The 20,240-nt window shown below is 41.5% G+C and overlaps 1 protein-coding gene across 1 annotated transcript in view; it reads left to right on the forward strand.

The window, feature by feature from the left end:
- The window catches only part of LOC137378821 (E3 ubiquitin-protein ligase RNF166), an 86,755-nt gene that overhangs the window by 36,755 nt on the left and 29,760 nt on the right, over positions 1-20,240 (forward strand). Inside the window, exon 2 of the mRNA XM_068049241.1 lies at positions 13,864-14,020. Coding sequence (XP_067905342.1) covers positions 13,864-14,020 — 157 coding nt within the window. The remainder of the gene's footprint in view (positions 1-13,863; positions 14,021-20,240) is intronic.

Below are 20,240 nucleotides of genomic sequence, written 5' to 3' on the forward strand. Positions count from 1 at the left end.
ATAGTTAGGTCTAGAGATAATAAACGCATGGATGAGGGTTTCAACAACAGATAAACTGAGGAGGGGCGGAGTTGAGTGATGTTACGAAAGTAGTAGACGGTCTTAGTGATGACGTGGATATGCAGTCGGAAGCTAAATCTCTAGCCACATCTGGGTAGATAAGAATGGAACCAGGCAAGTGCAGACCTACTCAGCTGTATGACGGTGGAAAGATGTTGGAGAAGGCTGGTGTGCTCAACTGTTTCAAAGGCTGCAGACTAATCGAGAAGAGCGAGGAGAGATAGTTTACCGTTGTTACAATTGTATTGGATGTCATTTGTGACTTTTGTAAGAGCTGTTTTGGTACTGTGGCGGGGTGAAATCGATTGAGGAGATTCAAACAGAGTTCCAGGATTCAAATATGTAATTCCTGCCCCACACCATCCTGGCTGTCTTCCTGGTGCTTAAGGTGCTGCCTGTCCTCAGTTGCAGCCAATCAGTAATTCAGAATATTTTTTGTATGATGAGAGACTGTGAAATATGTGCATTCAGAGGGACCTGGGTATCCTTGTACATGAAGCACAGAAAGTTAACCTGCAATTAGGAAGGCTATGGTAGCTTTTATTGAAAAGGAATTGGAGTATAAGAGTCAAGAAATCTTACTACAGTTGTACAGGACATTGGTGAGGCCTCACCTGGCATACTCTGCAGTTTTAGGTCTCCTTGGCTAAGGAAGGACAAACTTGCCCTGGACAGAGTGCAGTGAAGAAGGTTCACTAGGCTGGTTCCTGACATGAGGGGATTTTCATTTGGGGGGGAGATTGAGTAGAGTAGGTCGATATTCTCTATTTTAGAGGAATGAGAGTAATTGATCTAATTGGAACATATAAAATTCTTAAGGGGCTTGACAGGATAGTTGCTGAGAAAATGTTTCCATGACTGGGGAATTTAGAACATGGAGTCACAGCCTCAATAAGCGGTTGGCCATTTAGGACCGAGATGAGGAGAAATTTCTTCACTTGAAGAGTTGTGAATCTTTTGGAATTCTCTACCCCAGAGAGCCGTGGATGCTTAATCTTTGAGTATATTCAAGACAGAGGTCGATAGATTTTTGGGTTCTAAGGGACTAAAGGGATAGGTGGATATTGTGAGAAGATGGAGTTGAGATAGACGATCAGCCATGATCTTATTGAATGGCAGAGCAGGCTCTAATGCCTATTCCAGCTCTCATTTCTTCTTATGTTCTTGTGTTCATTCCTTGCTGGAATGTCTTCTTGGCCATTCACCATAACGCCAGAAATAACTACCTAAGTACCAGTTTAAGAAAAAAATTGTGAACAATGACATTTGCCTCCAGGGGACCCAACTATGATAGATTAACTGCAATAACATGTGCAGACTGCAGTGCTAGAGCGTCACCTGATCGAGTATCACACGATCGAGTGTCACGTAATCGAACCTCCAGAAATACATCCAAGCAGAGTTGGAACCCTGTTTTTATTTATTTGATTTTGTGTTTGCTTGCCCTACTCTCACAGTTTAATTTGAAAGCATTTTCTGGATTTGTTTTCTCTGCATGGTTTACTATGTTATATAGGCCTAAAATAGCAATCTGTAGATGCCTCACTTCAAGGCTGAAAAGTTCAGGTTTCTTCAGTCCTTCCTCAATTCAGTCTTCTGACACTAGGGAACAGTCTCCTGTGTGATATGATGACCAGAAGGACGGGCATTACATATGCACTTGCCCATAGACTTTCTATGGGCTTTTGGACTAGAGGTTCCTGCCAGCCAACAATCAAAGAAATGCAGCACCCTCTACAGAGTATCTGGGACCTAGGTGTATAGAATATGTATCTGATTAATCAATCAGATTGAAGAATCGTTAATAAGCAGCGCAGAGTCTGAAGTAAAAAGTTAGTTAGAATATTGAATTCAGTGTCGAATCAGGTTCAGAATGTGATATAAAAAGAGGGAAATGAAGATTGCATTAAAAGAGACAAATCTCCAACTATAATTAAAATCTAAACAAATGAGATTCCATCTTTAAGTTAATTTTCAGTACCAGTGAAGTTTTGACAGTAATTAAGGCTTACCATGCCATTTAAAAGGGAACTTACACTGGAATGGACCCGCCCTAACTTTTTCTGGTGAGTTTAGTATCTATCAGGTTAGTACAGTAGCTTCGCTGTTCCATACATTTCAATGCCGAATCTCTCAGTGAGATACCATTATCGCTCAGCTTCCGGATAAGTAAGGCATCTCGGACAGCAGCTTCTGGATTTACACATTTAACTACATGTGCGGTTACTGGAAGTTGCTGTCTGATTTATACATCAATAATGGTGAGCACTGTTGGCCTCACCGCCATTATTTTATTGCAGCATCCAGCCAACTAATGTTTACGTTGTGGTCTGACTAGAGCACTATACTGTTTAGGCATGATTTCCTCCATTATATCATTCAGTTTTCTATCTGTTTTATTTATTACTTCTCTGCAGTCTTGTATCTCAAGTCGACTAAAAACTGTAGAACTTTTTCAACTTAATTTTAACTATTTAAGAATATAAAAACATATGAAACAGGAGCAGGAGTAGCCCGTCATGCCTGCTGTGCCATTCAGTATGATCATGGCTGATCTTGGGCTTCAACTCCACTTACCCACCTGCTCCCCATATCCCTTAATTCCCTCTGAGATCAAAGGTCTGTCTGTCCCAGCCTTAAATATATTCAAGAATGGAGCATCCACAACCCGCTGGGGTAGAATATTCTAAAGATTCACAACCCTTCGAGTGAAGAAATTTCTTATCTCAGTCCTAAATAATCATCCCTTTATTCTGAGATTGGGCCCCTGCATTCTAGATTTCCCAGCCAGCGGAAACAACCTCTCAGTGTCTACCCTGTCAAGCGCCTTAAGAATCTTGTAACTTTCAATGAGATCACCTCTCATTCTTCTAAAGTCCAGAGAATATAGGCCCAATTTACTCAACCTCACATCATAGGACAACCTTCTCATCCCAGGGACCAATCTACTGAACCTTCGCTGTACTGCCTCCTGTGCTAATATATCCTGTTTTATCAGTAAATTAAGAACAAGTGAATAACTAAGGAAAGGGTGGGGCCTATCAGAGATGTACAAGGGAACTTATGCATGGATGCAGAAGATGTGGGCAGGGTTCTTCATGAGTTTTTTTGTCTCTGTCTTCACAAAGGAGAGGGTTGATGTAGACATTGTAGTTAAAGAGGAGTATGAAATATTAAGTACGATAAGCATAATGAGAGAGGGTCTGACATCCTTGAAAGTGGATAAATCGCCGGGGCCAGATGGATTGCATCCAGGTTGTTAAAGGAAGCCAGGGAGGAAATAGCGGCTGCACTGAGAATCATCTTCAAATCCTCACTAGATACAGGAGAGGTACCAGACAATTGGAGGTCTGCAAACATTGTACCATTGTTTAAAAAGGGTGCGAGGGATAGGCCAAATAATTATAGTCTGACCTCGGTGGTGGGTAAATTGTTAGAATCAATTCTGAGGGACAGGATAAACTGCCACTTAGAAAGGTGCGGATTAATCAGGGATAGTCAGCATGGATTTGTTCAAGGAAGGTCTTGTCTTACTAACTTAATTGAGTTTTTGAGCAAGTAACAAGAAAGATTGATGAGGGTAGTGCAGTGGATGTGGTCTACATGGGCTTTAGTAAGGCATTTGACAAGGTCCCACATGGCAGATTGGTCAGTAAAACGAAAGCCCATGGGATACAGGGGAATGTGGCAGGTTGGATCCAGAATTAGCTCAGGACAAAGAAACAAAGGGTAATGGTCGATGGATGTGTTTGTGAATGGAAAACTGTTTCCAGTGACGTTTCACAGGGCTCAGTGTTGGATCCCTTGTTGTTTGTGGTATATATTAATAATTTGGACTTGCTTGTGGGGGGCATGATTGGGAAATTTGCTGATGACACAAAAATTGGCCGTGTATTTGATAGTGAAGAGAATAGCTGTAGACTCCAGAAAGATATCAATGATTTGGTTGACTGGGCGGAAAAGTAGCAAATGAAATTCAATCCAGAAAAGTTTGAGGTAATGCATTTGGGAAGGGAAAATAAAGCGAGGGAATACAATAAATGGGAGGATATAGAGAGGGGTAGTAGAAGAATTGCAAGACCTTGGAGCGCATGTCCACAGGTTCCTAAAGGTGTCAGGACAGGTAGATAGAGTGGTAAAGAAGGCATATGGAATGCTTTCCTTTATTGGCCGAAGTATAGAATTCAAAAGTAAGGATGTAATGCTGGAACTGCATAAAACGATGGTTAGGCCACAGTTGGAGGATTGTTCTGGTCACCACATTAAAGAAAGGACATAATTGTTCTGGAGAGAGTACAGAAGAGATTTACAAGAATGTTGCCAGGGCTCGAAAGTTGCAACTATGAGGAAAGATTGGATCGGCGAGGGTTGTTTTCCTTAGAACAGAGGAGGCTGAGGGGTGAATTAATTGAGGTGTACAAAATTATGAGGGGCCTAGATAGAGTAGACAGGAAGGACCTGTTTCCCTTAGCGGAGAGGTCAAGTACTAGGGGGTCACAGATTTAAGATGATTGGTGGAAGGATTAGAGAAGACATGAGGAAAATATTTTTCACCCAGAGGGTGGTGGGTGTCTGGAATTCGCTGCCAGGACCAGTGGTGGAGGAAGAAACCCTCAATTCTTTTAAAAGGTACCTGGACCTGCACCTGAAGTGCTGTAACCTGCAAGGCTATGGACCAGGTGCTGGAAGGTGGGATTAAATTGGGCGGATAGTTTCTTTTTTGGCCGGCATGGACACAATGGGCTGAATGGCCTCCTTCTGTGCTGTAATTTTTCTATGGTTTCTATCCTTCCTTAAATATGGAGACCAAAACTGCACACAATATTCCCAATGTGGTCTCACCAAAGTCCTGCACAATTTTAGCAAGACTTTGTTATTCTTGTACTCCAATTCCCTTGCAATAAAGGCGAACATGCCACTTGCCTTCCTACTTGCTTACTGTACCTGCATGCTAACTTTCTATGTTCCTTGTACGAGCACACCCAAGTCTCTCTGAACATCAACATTTACAAGTTTTACACCTTTTAAAAAAAAAAAAAATTCTGCTCTTCTATTCTTATGACCAAAGTGAATAACCTCACACTTCCCCATATTATACTCCATCTGCCACCTTGTTACCCACTTACTTATCCTTCTATATCTCTCTGCAGCCTCTCTGTGTCCTCCTCACAGCTTGCATTTCCACCTACCTTTGTATCATCAGCAAACTCGGATATATTACTCGGTGTCTTTGTCTAAATCATTAATATAGACTGTAAATAGCTGAGACCCTAGCACTGATTCTTGTGGCACTCCACTAGTCACTGCCTGCCAACCTGAAAATGCCCCATTTATGCGTACGTTTTGCTTCCTGTTCATTAACCAATCCTCTATCCATGCTAATATATTACCCCCCACTTCCATGAGCTCTTATCTTGCCTATTAACCTTTTGTGTGGCACCTTATCAAATGCTTTTTGGAAATCCAGATATACAACATCCTACTGGTTCCTCTTTATCTACTCTACTAGTTACATCCTCAAAAGACTCTAATAAATTTGTCCAACGCGATTTCCCTTTCGTAAAACCATGTTGACTTTGCCCAATCATACTATGATTTTCTAAGTGTATTGTTCAGACTTCCTTAATAATAGATTCCAGCACTTCCCTAATGACAGATGTCAGGCTAACTGGCCAGTAGTTCCCTGTTTTCTTTCTCCCACCTTTCTTGAATAGTGGTGTTACATTTGCTAACTTCCAATCTCCTGGGACCCGTTCCAGAATCCAGGGAATTTTGGAAAATCATAGCCAGCTCATCTACCATCTCTGCGGCTGTCTCTTTTAGAACCCCAGGATGTAGACCATCAGGTCCTGGGGATTTATCCAATTTTAGTCCCTAAATACTCCAATACTTTTTCTCTACTGATATTAATTACCTTTAATTTCCTCATTTTTTTTCACCCCTAGGTTACCCTATATTTCTGGTATGCAACTTGTGTCTTCTATTGTGAAGACTGACACAAAATATTTGTTCAATATCTCTGCCATTTCCTCATTCCCTATAATAATTTCTTCTGTCTCCACTTCTAAGGGACCAACGTTTAGCTATTCCCTTTCTATATACTTGTAAAAGTTGTTGCAATCTGTTCGAATATTCCTAGCTAGTTTATTCTCATTCTGTTTTTTTCCCTTTTTACCAACTTTTAGGTGGCCCTTTGCTGGTTTCTAAAACACTCCAATCCTCAGACTTGCTATTCTTTGCAACATTATCAGCCTCTTTTTTAATCTAATATCCTTAACTTCCTGAGTAAGCCACAGATGGATCTTTCTTGCTGAGTTTTTATTTTTCAATGGAATGTATTTTTGTTGAACATTTTGAATTGTTTCTTTAAATATTTCCCACTGTTCATTTACTGTTATACCTTTTAGTCTACTTACCCAATCAACCTCAGCCAGCTCTCTCCTCATACTTATGTAATTGACTTTGTTTAAGTTTAAGATTCTTGTTTGTGATTGGAGTATGTCGCTTTCAAACTTAACAAACTTATTCTTTATTGCAAGAGGATTAGAGTATAGCAGTAAAGAAGTCTTGCTGAAATTGTATAGAACCTTGGTGAGACTGCACCTGGAGTATTGTGTACAATTTTGGTCTCTTTACCTAAGGAAGGATATACATGCCATACAGCGAGTGCAACGAAGGTTCACCAGACTGATTCCTTGGATGGGGGATTGTCCTATGAGGAGAGGTTGAGGAGACTGGGCCTGTATACTCTGGAGTTTAGAAGAATGAGAGGTGATCTCATTGAAGCATACAAAATTCTTTCAGGGCTTGATAGGGTTGATGCAGGAAAGATGTTTCCCTTGGCTGGGGGATCCAGATCCAGCGGACACAGTCTCAAAAATAAGAGGTAGACCATTTAAGACTGAGATGAGGAGGAACTTCTTCACACAGAGGGTGGTGAATCTATCCCAGAGGGCTGTGGAGACTCAGTCATTGAGTATGTTGAAGACAGAGATCACAAGATTTCTAGATATTAAAGATATCAAGGAATATGGGGATAGTGTGGGAAGATGGCATTGAGGTAGAAGATCAGACATGATCTTATTGAATGCCATAGCAGGTTGAAGGGGCCAAATGACCTACTCTTCCTATTTCCTATGTTCATAACATGGAATTCAATTCTATTATTATCACTATTTTCCAGCAGATCTTTTACTATGAGATTACTAACTAATTCTGCCTCGTTACACAATGCTAGATCTAAAATAGCTTTATCCCTAGTTGGTTCCACAACATTTTGCTCCAGAAAACTGTCACAAAAACATTCCACAAACTCATCTTCCAGACGACAGTTACCAATTTGATTTGTCCAGTGTATATGAAGGTTAAAGTCCCCCACAATTATTACATTGCCTTTGTTACAATAAGCTCCAATAATTTCTTGTTTAATGCTCTGTGCAACAGTATATTTACTGTTAGGGGACCTGCACACTACTCCCACCAGCGTTTTCTGACTCATGCTATTCCTAATCTCCACCATACAGATTCTACTTCATGATTCTTTGAGCCAAAGTCCTTTCTCACTAATGTCCTTATGTCATACTTTACTATCAGGGTTACCCAACCTCCTTTGCCATTCTGCCTGTCTTTTCAAAATATTGTGTAATCTGGAGTATTTCCCAACCTTGGTCACCTTGTAACCATGTCTCTGTAATGGCGATTAGATCTAAACCATTTATTTCTATTTGTGTCACTAGTTCATCTACCTTATCTGAATGCATGATAATTCTGTAATAAAGAACCTTTAATTTCATTTTTTTTACTGCTGTTCCCTGCATGTACCTTACTCACTGATACACAATTATCGTCAAACTCTATGTCCCTTCCTGTCTCACTCTGCTTGTCTTTACCCATATTACTAGACTGTTCTATTGGCTCAACGTTTCTCTTTGGATTCCTAAATCTCCTTTCACCCTCTCCCCCAGTTAGTTTAAAGTCCTACCCACAGCCCTAGTTATATGATTTGCTAGGACACTGGTCCTAGCCCTGTTTAAGTGGAACAGCTTTCTCTTTGCTGACTACTGGTGCCAGTGCCCCATGAATCAAAACCCCTTCTTCCCACACCACTCTTTGAGCCACGTATTTAATTCTCTAATCTGTTTTACCCTATGCCAATTGGCGCGTGGCTCTGCTAACAATCCAGAGATGATTACCTTTGATGTTCTACATTTTAATTTGGGCCTTAACCCCTCAAACTCTCTCAGCAGAACATCATTCGCAGTTCTACCTATGTCGTTTGTTCCTACGTGGACCATGACAACTGGATCCTCCCACTCCCACTCCAAGTTAGTCTTCAGCCACAAGGAAATGCCCTTAACCTTAGCACCAAGCAGGCAACACAACCTTCATAGCTGCTAGTTGCAGCTGCAGAGAAAAGTATCTATCCCCCTGACCATATTGTCCCCTAACTCTACCACATTCCTTTTCACTCCCCTGACTTGAATGGCATCCTGCACCGTGGTGCCCTGGTCAATTTGCTCATCCACCCTATAGTCCTTATTCTCATCCGCATAGGTAGCAAGCACCTTGTACCTGTTGGTCAAAGTCAAGGGCTGAGGATCCTCCATCACTACATGCTGGATCCCCATACCTGCCTGACTCGGAGTCACATCCTCCTGTCCCTGACCATTGACCAACTCTGAAGTTCTATTTAACCTAAGGGAGTGTGACTGCCTCCTGGAATAAAGTGTCCAGGTAACTCTCCCCCTTTCTGATGCTCCTCAATGTCTGCAACTCAAACTCCAGCTCAGCAACTCTAAGCTGAAGCTGCTCCAGCTGCAAACGCTTACCGCAGATATGGTTGCCTGGGACAGCAGTGCATTCCACAGATTCCCACATGTTGCAGTCATGGCACATCACCATCCCTGTCATGTCTAATCTTATTTATTTAATTGGTCAATTAATTATGAAATTACTGAGCTAAAGTAATAGCAACTTAAGAGTCCCTAGCTTTCAGATGAAGGAACAGTAAGCAGCATCTCTTGCCCTCTCCAACAAACTCCCAACATAGTACTCAGTCCTCGAAACACTGTTGTCTGCTTACTCTGTGCAACCTATTTCAGTACCATTTAGAGAGTACTTTAATTCTTTTCATCCTATTTGCAGTATGTCACATTGATCTGCTTTAAATTTAATCTGCAGGTATTCTTACAATTTACATATTTTATCTCTTATTCCGGATGTGCCCCCTCAGCTGCCAATTATAGTTGTCTGGGAATTTGGCCAGTTTGCATTGAGCTTCTACAACCAAGTCATTAATGTAAATTAGAAACAACAGGGCTCCCAACATTGATAACTTGCCCTTCTCTTCCACCCGACCCCGCCCCCAACCACCAACCTCCAACCTCTCCACTGTATCATCATCATAAAATACAGGCTACTCCTGACAATTCCAAGTCAATTTTGCATGAAAAGTTTGTTTCCCTAATTAAACATGTTAGACCTATTTATGCCTAACTCTTGGTTCTTTATTTTTCTGTATCCCAGATCATGTTCAACTCAGTCAGGGTAACATAAGGCTCTACTGTTGGCCTCAACAGCCCTGGGTTACGTGAAAAATTGGCTAACATCTATTTTATAGAAGCTCCTGCAAGAAGTACGTATTTGGGTGCCAAGTGAGGACAGAATTGCATTTTTCTGTGATCCCTGCAGTTGAAAAGCTTGCTAACATATGCTGTCAAGGCTGAGGCATGAATAATGTCTCATTCAGCAAGGTACTGGAGGGTATCTATCAACCATGGAATACAGCTCTGAGAAGGAGTCAATGTCTCCAGGAAAAAGAACAGGAACAGGGGGAAATAGTGAGGGGGAAAAAAAAAGAGAATAAAAAGTGCAATATCTGGCTTGATAAGGTTTTCAAGGTTGATGCTTATGTTCTATAACATCGCTTAGAATCCGTTAATGATATACCAGCCTCATAATGTGCTCTAAGCAAAATATTTAAGTGTCAAACGTGGCTCAGTTGGTAGCTCTCTCGCTTCTAAGTTGGAAGGTTGTGGGTTCAAGTCCCACAGCAGAGACTTGAACACAAAATCTAGGCTAATACTCCCATGCAGTACTGAGGGAGCACTAGATCGTCAGAGGTGCCATCTTTCAGATAAGGCATTAAACCAAAGCCATGTCTGCCCTCAGGTGGCTGTAAAAGATCCATGGCACTGTTTAGTGAAGAGCACAGGAATTCTCTCCAGTATCCTATTTATCCTTTAACCGATGTCATTAAAACAGATTACCTAGTCATTGATGCATTGTTGATTAAGAGAATTTGCTGTGTGCAAATTGTCTGCCACAGTTTCCACATCACAGCCATGACTGCATTTCAAAAGTACTTTGTTGGCTATAAAGTGCTTTGTACATCATGAGGTCTTGTGAGTCACTATGTAAATGTGTCCTTCTTGCTTTTTATATGTAGTATTCCTCCTTAATGGTGAGTGTTGAGAGACTATTTGATTGTGGAAAGCATCAGAGCCAAGCTTTGTTCCATCCTAACCTGATGTCCATAAATGCTTCCTCAGCAGGGGACACTGAATAGCAGTGAGGAACAGGATGCTTGGCTGTTTCATTGGAGACCAGGAATCAAACCTGGCATCTTTTGCTTTTAAAAATTTTTCCAAAACCCATAACTTTGGCCAAACTTTTGGCCACCTCTTTAACCCTCCCACAAAGGCTTGGAGTTTGCTCTTTTTCTCCTCTATGTCAAGTGCCTTAAGATGTTTTTTTCTACTTTAAAGGGGTTGTATAAATGCATATTATTTTTGATGATCTATTGAATTTATTTTATATTTTTTTAGTAGTTTTCTGAAAAGAACTGTGACTCTCTGCCCTGTTGTTTCAGAAACATTGTTCTAGAAACTACTACACTGCAGTTATTGACCTCAATGACTAATCGTTTTTGCTTTTGTACAACTGAGTCCTGTAAGTTTGGGATGCAATAAGCTAATGTTGTATAAAGCCCAGAGAAACCTCACGTCAGCAGTATGTTTCTAACCTCATGCCAATGAATACTCTAACCACAGGCTCAACTGGATGAATGGAATTAGACTTCGAGTTTGTTTGTTTTTTAAAGGCATGTATTAGTATCAAGATAAAAACAGAAAATGCTGGAAATACACAGTAGGTCTGGCAGCATCTGTGGAGAGAGGAACAGAGTTAATGTTTCAGGTCAATGGCCTTTCATCAGAAGTTTTGATGAAAGGTCACTGACCTAAAATGTTAGCACTGTTTGTCTCTCCACAGATGCTGCCAGACCTGCTGAGTATTTCCTGCATTTTCTGTTTTATTTTTCAGATTTCCAGCATCTGCAGTATTTTGCTTCTGCATTGCTATCAATAAGTTTTCTGCATCTCTAAATGGTGTCATACAGTATAATGTTTATTAAAGCAAGTTGTATATGGTTTTTCCCACTGTATTTCAATGACCACGTTTCCTTTATGTAAGGATGAATTGGATATGAGAAATTAAAACCTTCCTCTCCTGTGGCATTGTAGAATGCAAGATCCAAAAGTATGATATGCCATAGATTTGCCAATTTCAGCCATACGTTGTGGGAAGCTTTGTGCAAAAACATGCGCTATTCTCTGTAAAGAGGGAGAATTACTCTGAAAGCCTTTGGAAAGACTCAAAGCATCTCAGCCCATTAGCAGGTTGGCCATTTCTCCGGGTTGAAGGGTGAAGAACTAAGAGGTAACAGGCAAAAGTTAAAAGTTAATCCAAGGTACAATGGCAAGCCTTCAGGCGTGGAGGAGCACTCCTAACCCAATTCTCTGTTCGTTGACTGCTTAAATAGAGATTAATACAGCATGGAGTGGTTGCAAGGAGGATGGCTCTCTCTGCTGCTCCATGGTACCCTCATAGGTGAGCATTGGTGCATGACAAACAAATGGAGTTAAATTTCAGGCTGCAGTTGATCATTGCTCTTTCTGTGTGTGCCAGCTTGTATTGAATAGTAATTGAAGATATTCTTGCAACAGATCGTACAACTCTTCATATAGCTCTCGAATCACCTCAGTAAACACAGTCATTGCCTGATAGGGGCAACAGTGCTTGGTGGCATCTTGACAGCTAATGCTGAATAGGGTACACTTCCTGTTGATCGTTCTGGCATGTTTCTGAGGAGGCATCCATTTAGTCAGGCATTCACCTATCACTTATTGTACTAGTGCTATTGATTCTGCTGTAATGATTTCCTGTGGGAATTGAAGCTTCCACATACATTAATTATATGGAAAATCAAGGTCTGGCCACCTGTCTGCAGATATGGATGTGAATCCTAGTGACTGGTGTACTGACCACCTGATGTGCAGCTGACCTACCTGTTTCCCTTTTCCGCACCCCCTTAAAAACAAAAGGACTTAGAATGCTCACAGTGAGGAAACAGAAAGTGAAGTAATTAGGTTGAAATACATTTACCTTAACATGAGCATCTATTCATGACTGAGCCACAACTAATAAATGTGCAAAGACTTTTATAGTGTACCTTGACTCAGTGGCAGCACTCTCATCTCTGACCCAAAGGATTTTGGGTTTACGATGCACTCCAGACATTTGGGTACAAAAGGCTAGGCTGACAGTTCAGTGCACTGTCAGCAGTGCCATCTTTAAGATAAACGAAGGCCCAGTCAGCTCTCCAGTGGACTTAAAAGATCCCAGGGCACTATTTTGAAGAAAAGCCAGGAGCTCTTCCCAGTATTCTGGCCAATATTTATCCCTCAACCTAGATCACTAAACAGATTATCTGGTTATTATCTCATCGCTGTTTGTGGGAGCTTGCTGTGTGAAAATTGGTTGCTGCATTTCCTACATTACAACAATGACTGCACTTCAAAAGTCTTTCGTTGGCTGTAAAGCACATTGGGATGCTCTGTGGTCATGGAAGATGCTATATTGATGGGAGTTCTTTTATAACTATAATTTTAGATAATTAAGTAGTTTATGTATATAAATATATTATTTTACATTAGTATTTACATTGTAAACAAGGATGAGCACTTTTGAGTTACATGATTTATTGGATGTAGAATCTAGTTGGACATACTACAGGAGATAACTCGCTATATGTGAAAAATGGACTTTTGTATTGCACTATATTTGATTCTGATTTAAGAAGGAAAAGTAATATTTGACATCTGAAAGATGGCACCTCTGGCAGTGCAGCAGTCCCTCAGTACTCCACTGGAGTGTTAGCCTAGATTTTGTGCTTAAATATGCGCAATCTCAAAGTGGGGTGTTCAATACTAACGTACTAATGATCTGGAGACATGAGTTGAAATCCAATCATGGCAAGTGGGGAATTTAATTTCAATTAGTTAAATAAATCTGAGATAAAAGCTAGTATCAGTCATGGTGACCATGACAATACCAAATTGTCATAAAAACCCATCTGATTCACTAATGTCCTTTAGGGAAGGAAATCTGCCCTGCCTTCCTGGTCTGGCCAATATGTGAATACAGACCCACACCAATGTGGTTGACTCTTAACTGCCCTCTGAAAAGACCTAATATGCCACTCGATTGTATTCACCACTTCCTTCTTGAGGGCAATTAGGGATGGGTAATGAATGCTGACCTTGCCAACAATGCCCACATCCAATAAATGAATTTTAAAAAAATTATGTAAAGGGTTTATTGAGAAGTTTGTTCATTAATGATTTATTAGCTTGATAATTAAGTCCTTTGTTAGATTTTCTCTGACTTAAGGTTAATTCTTCCTTGTAACAAGAGAATGAGTACCTGCAAACTGCTTGCTAACAATAATCCACTCTCTTTCAGGTTCTGTGGGGAATGTTTACAACCCTGCCTCCAGGTTGTGTCACCTCTGTGCCCACTTTGCCGTATGCCGTTTGACCCAAAAAAGGTGGAAAAGGCCTCTAACGTGGAGAAACAGCTTTCTTCTTACAAGGCTCCCTGTCGAGGATGCAATAAAAAGGTATGCTAAAGCAAACCACTTAATGCATTATGTTTTGGAATTAAGTTTCTTTTTAAAATCTGATTACTAAAATGATATCCATAAATGCTATCCGTATTTGTTAAAATGTAGGTTACAATCCAATAACAGTTTATTATCCTGTGCTGTAGTAGATGACACTCCAATCTACTTATGGGATTGGAATAATTCATTTTTGCTGGTGCCTTTAGCAATATGTTGAGAATCAGAGAATTGTTACAGTACAGAAGGAGGTCGTTTGGCCCATCATGTCTGCACCGACTCTCCGAATTAGCAATTCACTCAGTGCCATTCCCCCGCCTTCTCCCCGTAACCCTGCACATTCTTCCTGTTCATATAACAGTCTAATTCCCTTTTGAATGCTTCAATTGAACCTGCCTTCACCACACTCTTAGGCAGTGCATTTCAAACCTTAACCACTCTCTGTGTGAAAAAGTTTTTCCTCATGTCACTTTTCCTTCTCTTACCAAATACTTTAAATCTGTGCCTTCTCGTTCTCGATCCTTTCATGCGTGGGAACAATTTCTCTCTATCTACTCTGTCCAGACCTCTCATGATTTGAATACCTCTATCAAATCTCCTCTCAGCCTTCTCTTCTTCAAGGAAAACCGTCCTAACTTCTCCAGTCTATCTTCATAACTGAAGTTCCTCATCCCTGGTATCATTCTCCTGAATCTTTTCTGCAGTCTCTCCAGTGCCCTCACGTCTTTCCTAAAGTGCGGCGCCCAGAACTGGACCTAATACTCCAGCTGAGGCCGAACTAGTGTCTTATATAAGTTCAACATAACTTCCTTGCTCTTGTACTCTATGCCTCTATTAATAAAGCCCAGTATACTATATGATTTATTAACCGCTCTCAATCTGTCCTGCCACCTTCAATGATTTATGCACCCATGCACCCAGGTCCCTCTGCTCCTGCACCCCCTTTAGAATTGTCCCCTTTATTTTATTTTGTCTCTCCATGTTCTTCCGATCAAAATGAATCACTTCACATTTCTCTGCTTCGAACTTCATCTGCCACCTGTTTGCCCATTCCACCAACTTGTTTATGTCCTTTTGGAGATCTGCACTTTCCTCCTCACTGTTCACAATGCTTCCAAGTTTTGTTTCATTGCAAACTTTGAAATTGTGCCCTGTACACCAAGATCTAAGTCATTAATATATATCAGGAAAAGCAAGGGTCCCAACACTGACCCCTGGGGAACTCCACTACAAACCTTCCTCCAGCCTGAAAAACCTCCATTAACCACTACTCTTTGTTTCCTGTCATTCAGCCAATTCTGTATCCATGTTGCTACTGTCCCTTTTATTCCATGAGCTATAAGTTTGCTCATAAGTTTGTTATGTGGGGCTGTATAAAACAGTGACAAAAAAATTACTTATTTTGATGGAGAAAATGTTGGGGACAGGCAACGTGATCATTCTATTGCTCTGTACAATTAGTGGAATAAATTATGTCTATACTAGTCTGGTGTTGCATATTATTCCATGACTTTGTGATGGTTTAAATCTTATGCTTTTCAAAGATTTTAACGGTGAGTATTTATCCCTCATTAGAGGCCTAATTCAATTTTTAATTGAGGGTTCTAGCTTCTTACAAGCTCTTGCATGCTGTGAAATCCTATAGCTCAGAAGCATTAGGTTAAATCTTGCTCTGCAGGCATGGGCCAGAAATTCAAAGCCCCCAAATTGCTAGGTGTGCGATATTAGGACTGGCATTTTGAGGAGCCACACTAATGGCATATATAGGAGGTGAGGGTGGAGGGGGCAGGGGAGAGATGTTTAAGGAGAGGCTTGACAGTGGAGAAAAGAGACCAGGGATTATCTTTGCCTTTCAGGAGGATCCTGGTGTATTGAGTGAACAAAGATAATTACAGCACAGGAACAGGCCCTTCGGCCCTCCAAGCCTGCGCCGATCCAGATCCTCTCTCTAAACATGTCGCCTATTTTCTAAGCTTCTGTATCTCTTTTCTTCCTGCCCATTCATGTATCTGTCCAGATACACCTTAAAAGACTCCATCGTGCCCGCATCTACCACCTCCACTGGCAATGCGTTCCAGGTGCCCACCACCCTCTGCGTAAAGAACTTTCCACGCATATCCCCCCTAAACTTTTCCCCTTTCACTTTGAACTCGTGTCCTCTAGTAATTGAAACCCCCACTCTGGGAAAAAGCTTCTTGCTATCCACCCTGTCTATACCTCTCATGATTTTGTACACCTCAATCAGGTCCCCCCTCAACCTCCGTCTTTCTAATGAAAATAATCCTAATCTACTCAACCTCTCTTCATAGCTAGCGCCCTCCATACCAGGCAACATCCTGGTGAACCTCCTCTGCACCCTCTCCAAAGCATCCACATCCTTTTGATAATGTGGCGACCAGAACTGTACGCAGTATTCCAAATGTGGCCGAACCAAAGTCCTATACAACTGTAACATGACCTGCCAACTCTTGTACTCAATGCCCCGTCCGATGAAGGAAAGCATGCCGTATGCCTTCTTGACCACTCTATTTACCTGCGTTGCCACCTTCAGGGAACAGTGGACCTGAACACCCAAATCTCTCTGGACATCAATTTTCCCCAGGACTTTTCCATTTACTGTATAGTTCACTCTTGAATTGGATCTTCCAAAATGCATCACCTCGCATTTGCCCTGATTGAACTCCATCTGCCATTTCTCTGCCCAACTCTCCAATCTATCTATATTCTGCTGTATTCTCTGACAGTCCCCTTCACTATCTGCTACTCCACCAATCTTAGTGTCGTCTGCAAATTTGCTAATCAGTCCACCTATACTTTCCTCCAAATCATTAATGTATATCACAAACAACAGTGGTCCCAGCACGGATCCCTGTGGAACACCACTGGTCACACGTCTCCATTTTGAGAAACTCCCTTCTACTGCTACTCTCTGTCTCCTGTTGCCCAGCCAGTTCTTTATCCATCTAGCTAGTACACCTTGGACCCCAAGCGCCTTCACTTTCTCCATCAGCCTGCCATGGGGAACCTTATCAAACGCCTTACTGAAGTCCATGTATATGACATCGACAGCCCTTCCGTCATCAATCAACTTTGTCACTTCCTCAAAGAATTCTATTAAGTTGGTAAGACATGACCTTCCCTGCACAAAACCATGTTGCCTATCACTGATGAGCCCATTTTCTTCCAAATGGGAATAGATCCTATCCCTCAGTATCTTCTCCAGCAGCTTCCCTACCACTGACGTCAGGCTCACCGGTCTATAATTACCTGGATTATCCCTGCTACCCTTCTTAAACAAGGGGACAACATTAGCAATTCTCCAGTCCTCCGGGACCTCACCCGTGTTTAAGGATGCTGCAAAGATATCTGTTAAGGCCCCAGCTATTTCCTCTCTCGCTTCCCTCAGTAACCTGGGATAGATCCCATCCGGACCTGGGGACTTGTCCACCTTAATGCCCTTTAGAATACCCAACACTTCCTCCCTCCTTATGCCGACTTGACCTAGAGTAATCAAACATCTGTTCCTAACCTCAACATCCGTCATGTCCCTCTCCTCGGTGAATACCGATGCAAAGTACTCGTTTAGAATCTCACCCATTTTCTCTGAGTCCAAGCATAACATTCCTCCTTTGTCCTTTAGTGGGCCAATCCTTTCTCTAGATACCCTCTTTCTCCTTATATATGAATAAAGTGGTTTTGGTAGAGGGGAGTGAGGCACAATAATCCTTCATGTAGTCCAGCCAGATATGGTGTTGGATGGCAAAACCATTTGTACATCAAATATACTCAAGTCTGCACTGCTTGGACTTGAGGGAGTGAAGATGGGGTTCAGGATGGAAGAGAGTAAAGGTTTTTTGGGGGATAAGGGCATCAAAGGTAGATACAGGGAGCAATTAAGCAGATCATCAGCTACAGAAATATGGAAGACCGTAGGCTAGGCAGTAGGAGTTTGAAAGTGCAACGTTAAGTGATTTGGGGAGCAATTTTTCAGGATGGACAAAGAAGGAAGTAGGGTTGGAAGGGATTAGGGAAAGTAGGTGTTGAAGAATAGAAGTATCAGAGATGGCCTTGGGTGTGATCAAGACAGTGGGAATATGGAGACCATCTGAGATGGAAACGTTGAAGGGGTGGCCATGAATATGAGTTTATTTGGAGAGAAATGTTTTTGGAGGACAATGAAATCAGAGGAGTGAGGATAGGATGAGTTGTGATGAAGATTGAAATCCCGAAGGATTAGATTAGAGATACAGCACTGAAACAGGCCCTTCGGCCCACCGAGTCTGTGCCGAACATCAACCACCCATTTATACTAATCCTACACTAATCCCATATTCCTACCAAACATCCCCACCTGTTCCTATATTTCCCTACCACCTACCTATACTAGTGATAATTTATAATGGCCAATTTACCTATCAACCTGCAAGTCTTTTGGCTTGTGGGAGGAAACCGGAGCACCCGGAAAAAACCCACGCAGACACAGGGAGAACTTGCAAACTCCACACAGGCAGTACCCGGAATCGAACCCGGGTCCCTGGAGCTGCGAGGCTGCGGTGCTAACCACTGCGCCACTGTGCCGGATGAGGAGTCACTTAGTGCAGAGACTGAGGGAAGATATCTCAGGAAAAGCTTTGGATAGGGCTGAGGAGGTGGCTGCGAGTGCTAGCAAAAGAGGATTTTAATGGAGAGGCTTTAGGGGTGGACCATTGTGAGATGCTGAAAGGAGAAGGTACCAGAAGAATAGTGAGAAAGACCAATGCATGACTCGATGATAACAGCTACAGCGAGTTAGATAGGGTAGGTGGTGGAATGCATAGTCAAGCAAGGAGATTTTAGTATAGGGCTAGGTGTCACCACCTGTGAGCCTCATCAGGAGATTCTTGTTTTCACTGCTTCCACTTCATAAGTCAGTCTGCATTAGAATTGAGCTGTCTGCTGATGAATGATCTATCCATAATATCTGGATCAGGGATGGTTCTTTCTCTAGAAGTGCAAGTTACCATCGCATGAAACCTTCATGCTACCACATCTTCTATGCCACCCATGAGATACCTGCCTCATCAGGCATCCTGTAGTGCACACATCTACCATGGAATGACAGCTATATATACAAGGGCAACACATTCATCGCTTTTCCTGTGGAAGGGAGACATCAACCTGATCATGATGCACAGCTTTCATCAGATGGCAAAGAGCCACATATGGTTCCTGAATCAACCTCGTGGCTTTCATGAAGAGTCTTCATTTACAAGTGGTATTTGACCACAGAAATATCATCATGCATGTCAGTTGCAGTTATTCGGGAAGCAGACATAATGCCTTTCTTGTGCAACATTTCACGGTGCTTGTATTATTTAAAGTAGGAGAAATACGGGTGGATGATTATTAGGAGAACAGGGCTATCCTCTGCTTCAGTTGCTGCTAACTTCACTGAGAAACTCCCTAACAGCAGAGGAGCACCTCAGCCTGGACACCTCAGTATCTGCTTGCTGTACCTTAACTGCTACCTTGACCTTCAAGAAAATTGTTCAATGCACCTTAAGCACAATGAAAGTGTGTGCATAAATGGGTAACAGTTGAGTATAATACTTTAATTGTCATCTTACAGGGGATGAGGTAGTTCCTAACTTATGTTTGTAACAGGTTTATGAAGCCCACAATAAGGCATTGCGATTCACTCTTAAATTAATTTTTTAGACAAACAAAAGGCGAGTCAATTAGTTACCAAAGCTTCTAGGATCTCTTGTCTGCCATTTCTTAGTAACTTAAATTTCTAAGTTGAACAAATACTTGTTTTAATAGTGATTACATTTACTGACAAAAGTTACCTTTTGTGTTTCAGTAGCTTCATTAATAATTTTATAGTAACCTAAGCTTGGAGCTTATATCTTATCTAGAACTATCATCCTGTTACCTTCAGGGAAATGCTACAATCTGAGTATTTGTGGGATGTTCACATTCCCTCTATACATCAATAGGACTTTCTCACTGCAATGGAATAATTGTTTGTCCAATCAGAATTCCTTGCAGTTGATTCCAAAACATAATGGAGAACAAAATTTTCATATTTATTTCTTCAGATGATTTTATACCCTGCTAAATTAAACTGCTTACATTTTGCTTCCAAGAAAGCTGTTCTTTTTATACTTGCAAAGCCAATGGGAAGTACCAGACAATCTACACTTGATAGGATAAAAACAGAATGTCTAGAACGTGATTT

This window comes from Heterodontus francisci, chromosome 17, assembly GCF_036365525.1.
Source record: "Heterodontus francisci isolate sHetFra1 chromosome 17, sHetFra1.hap1, whole genome shotgun sequence".
Taxonomy (NCBI): domain Eukaryota; kingdom Metazoa; phylum Chordata; class Chondrichthyes; order Heterodontiformes; family Heterodontidae; genus Heterodontus; species Heterodontus francisci.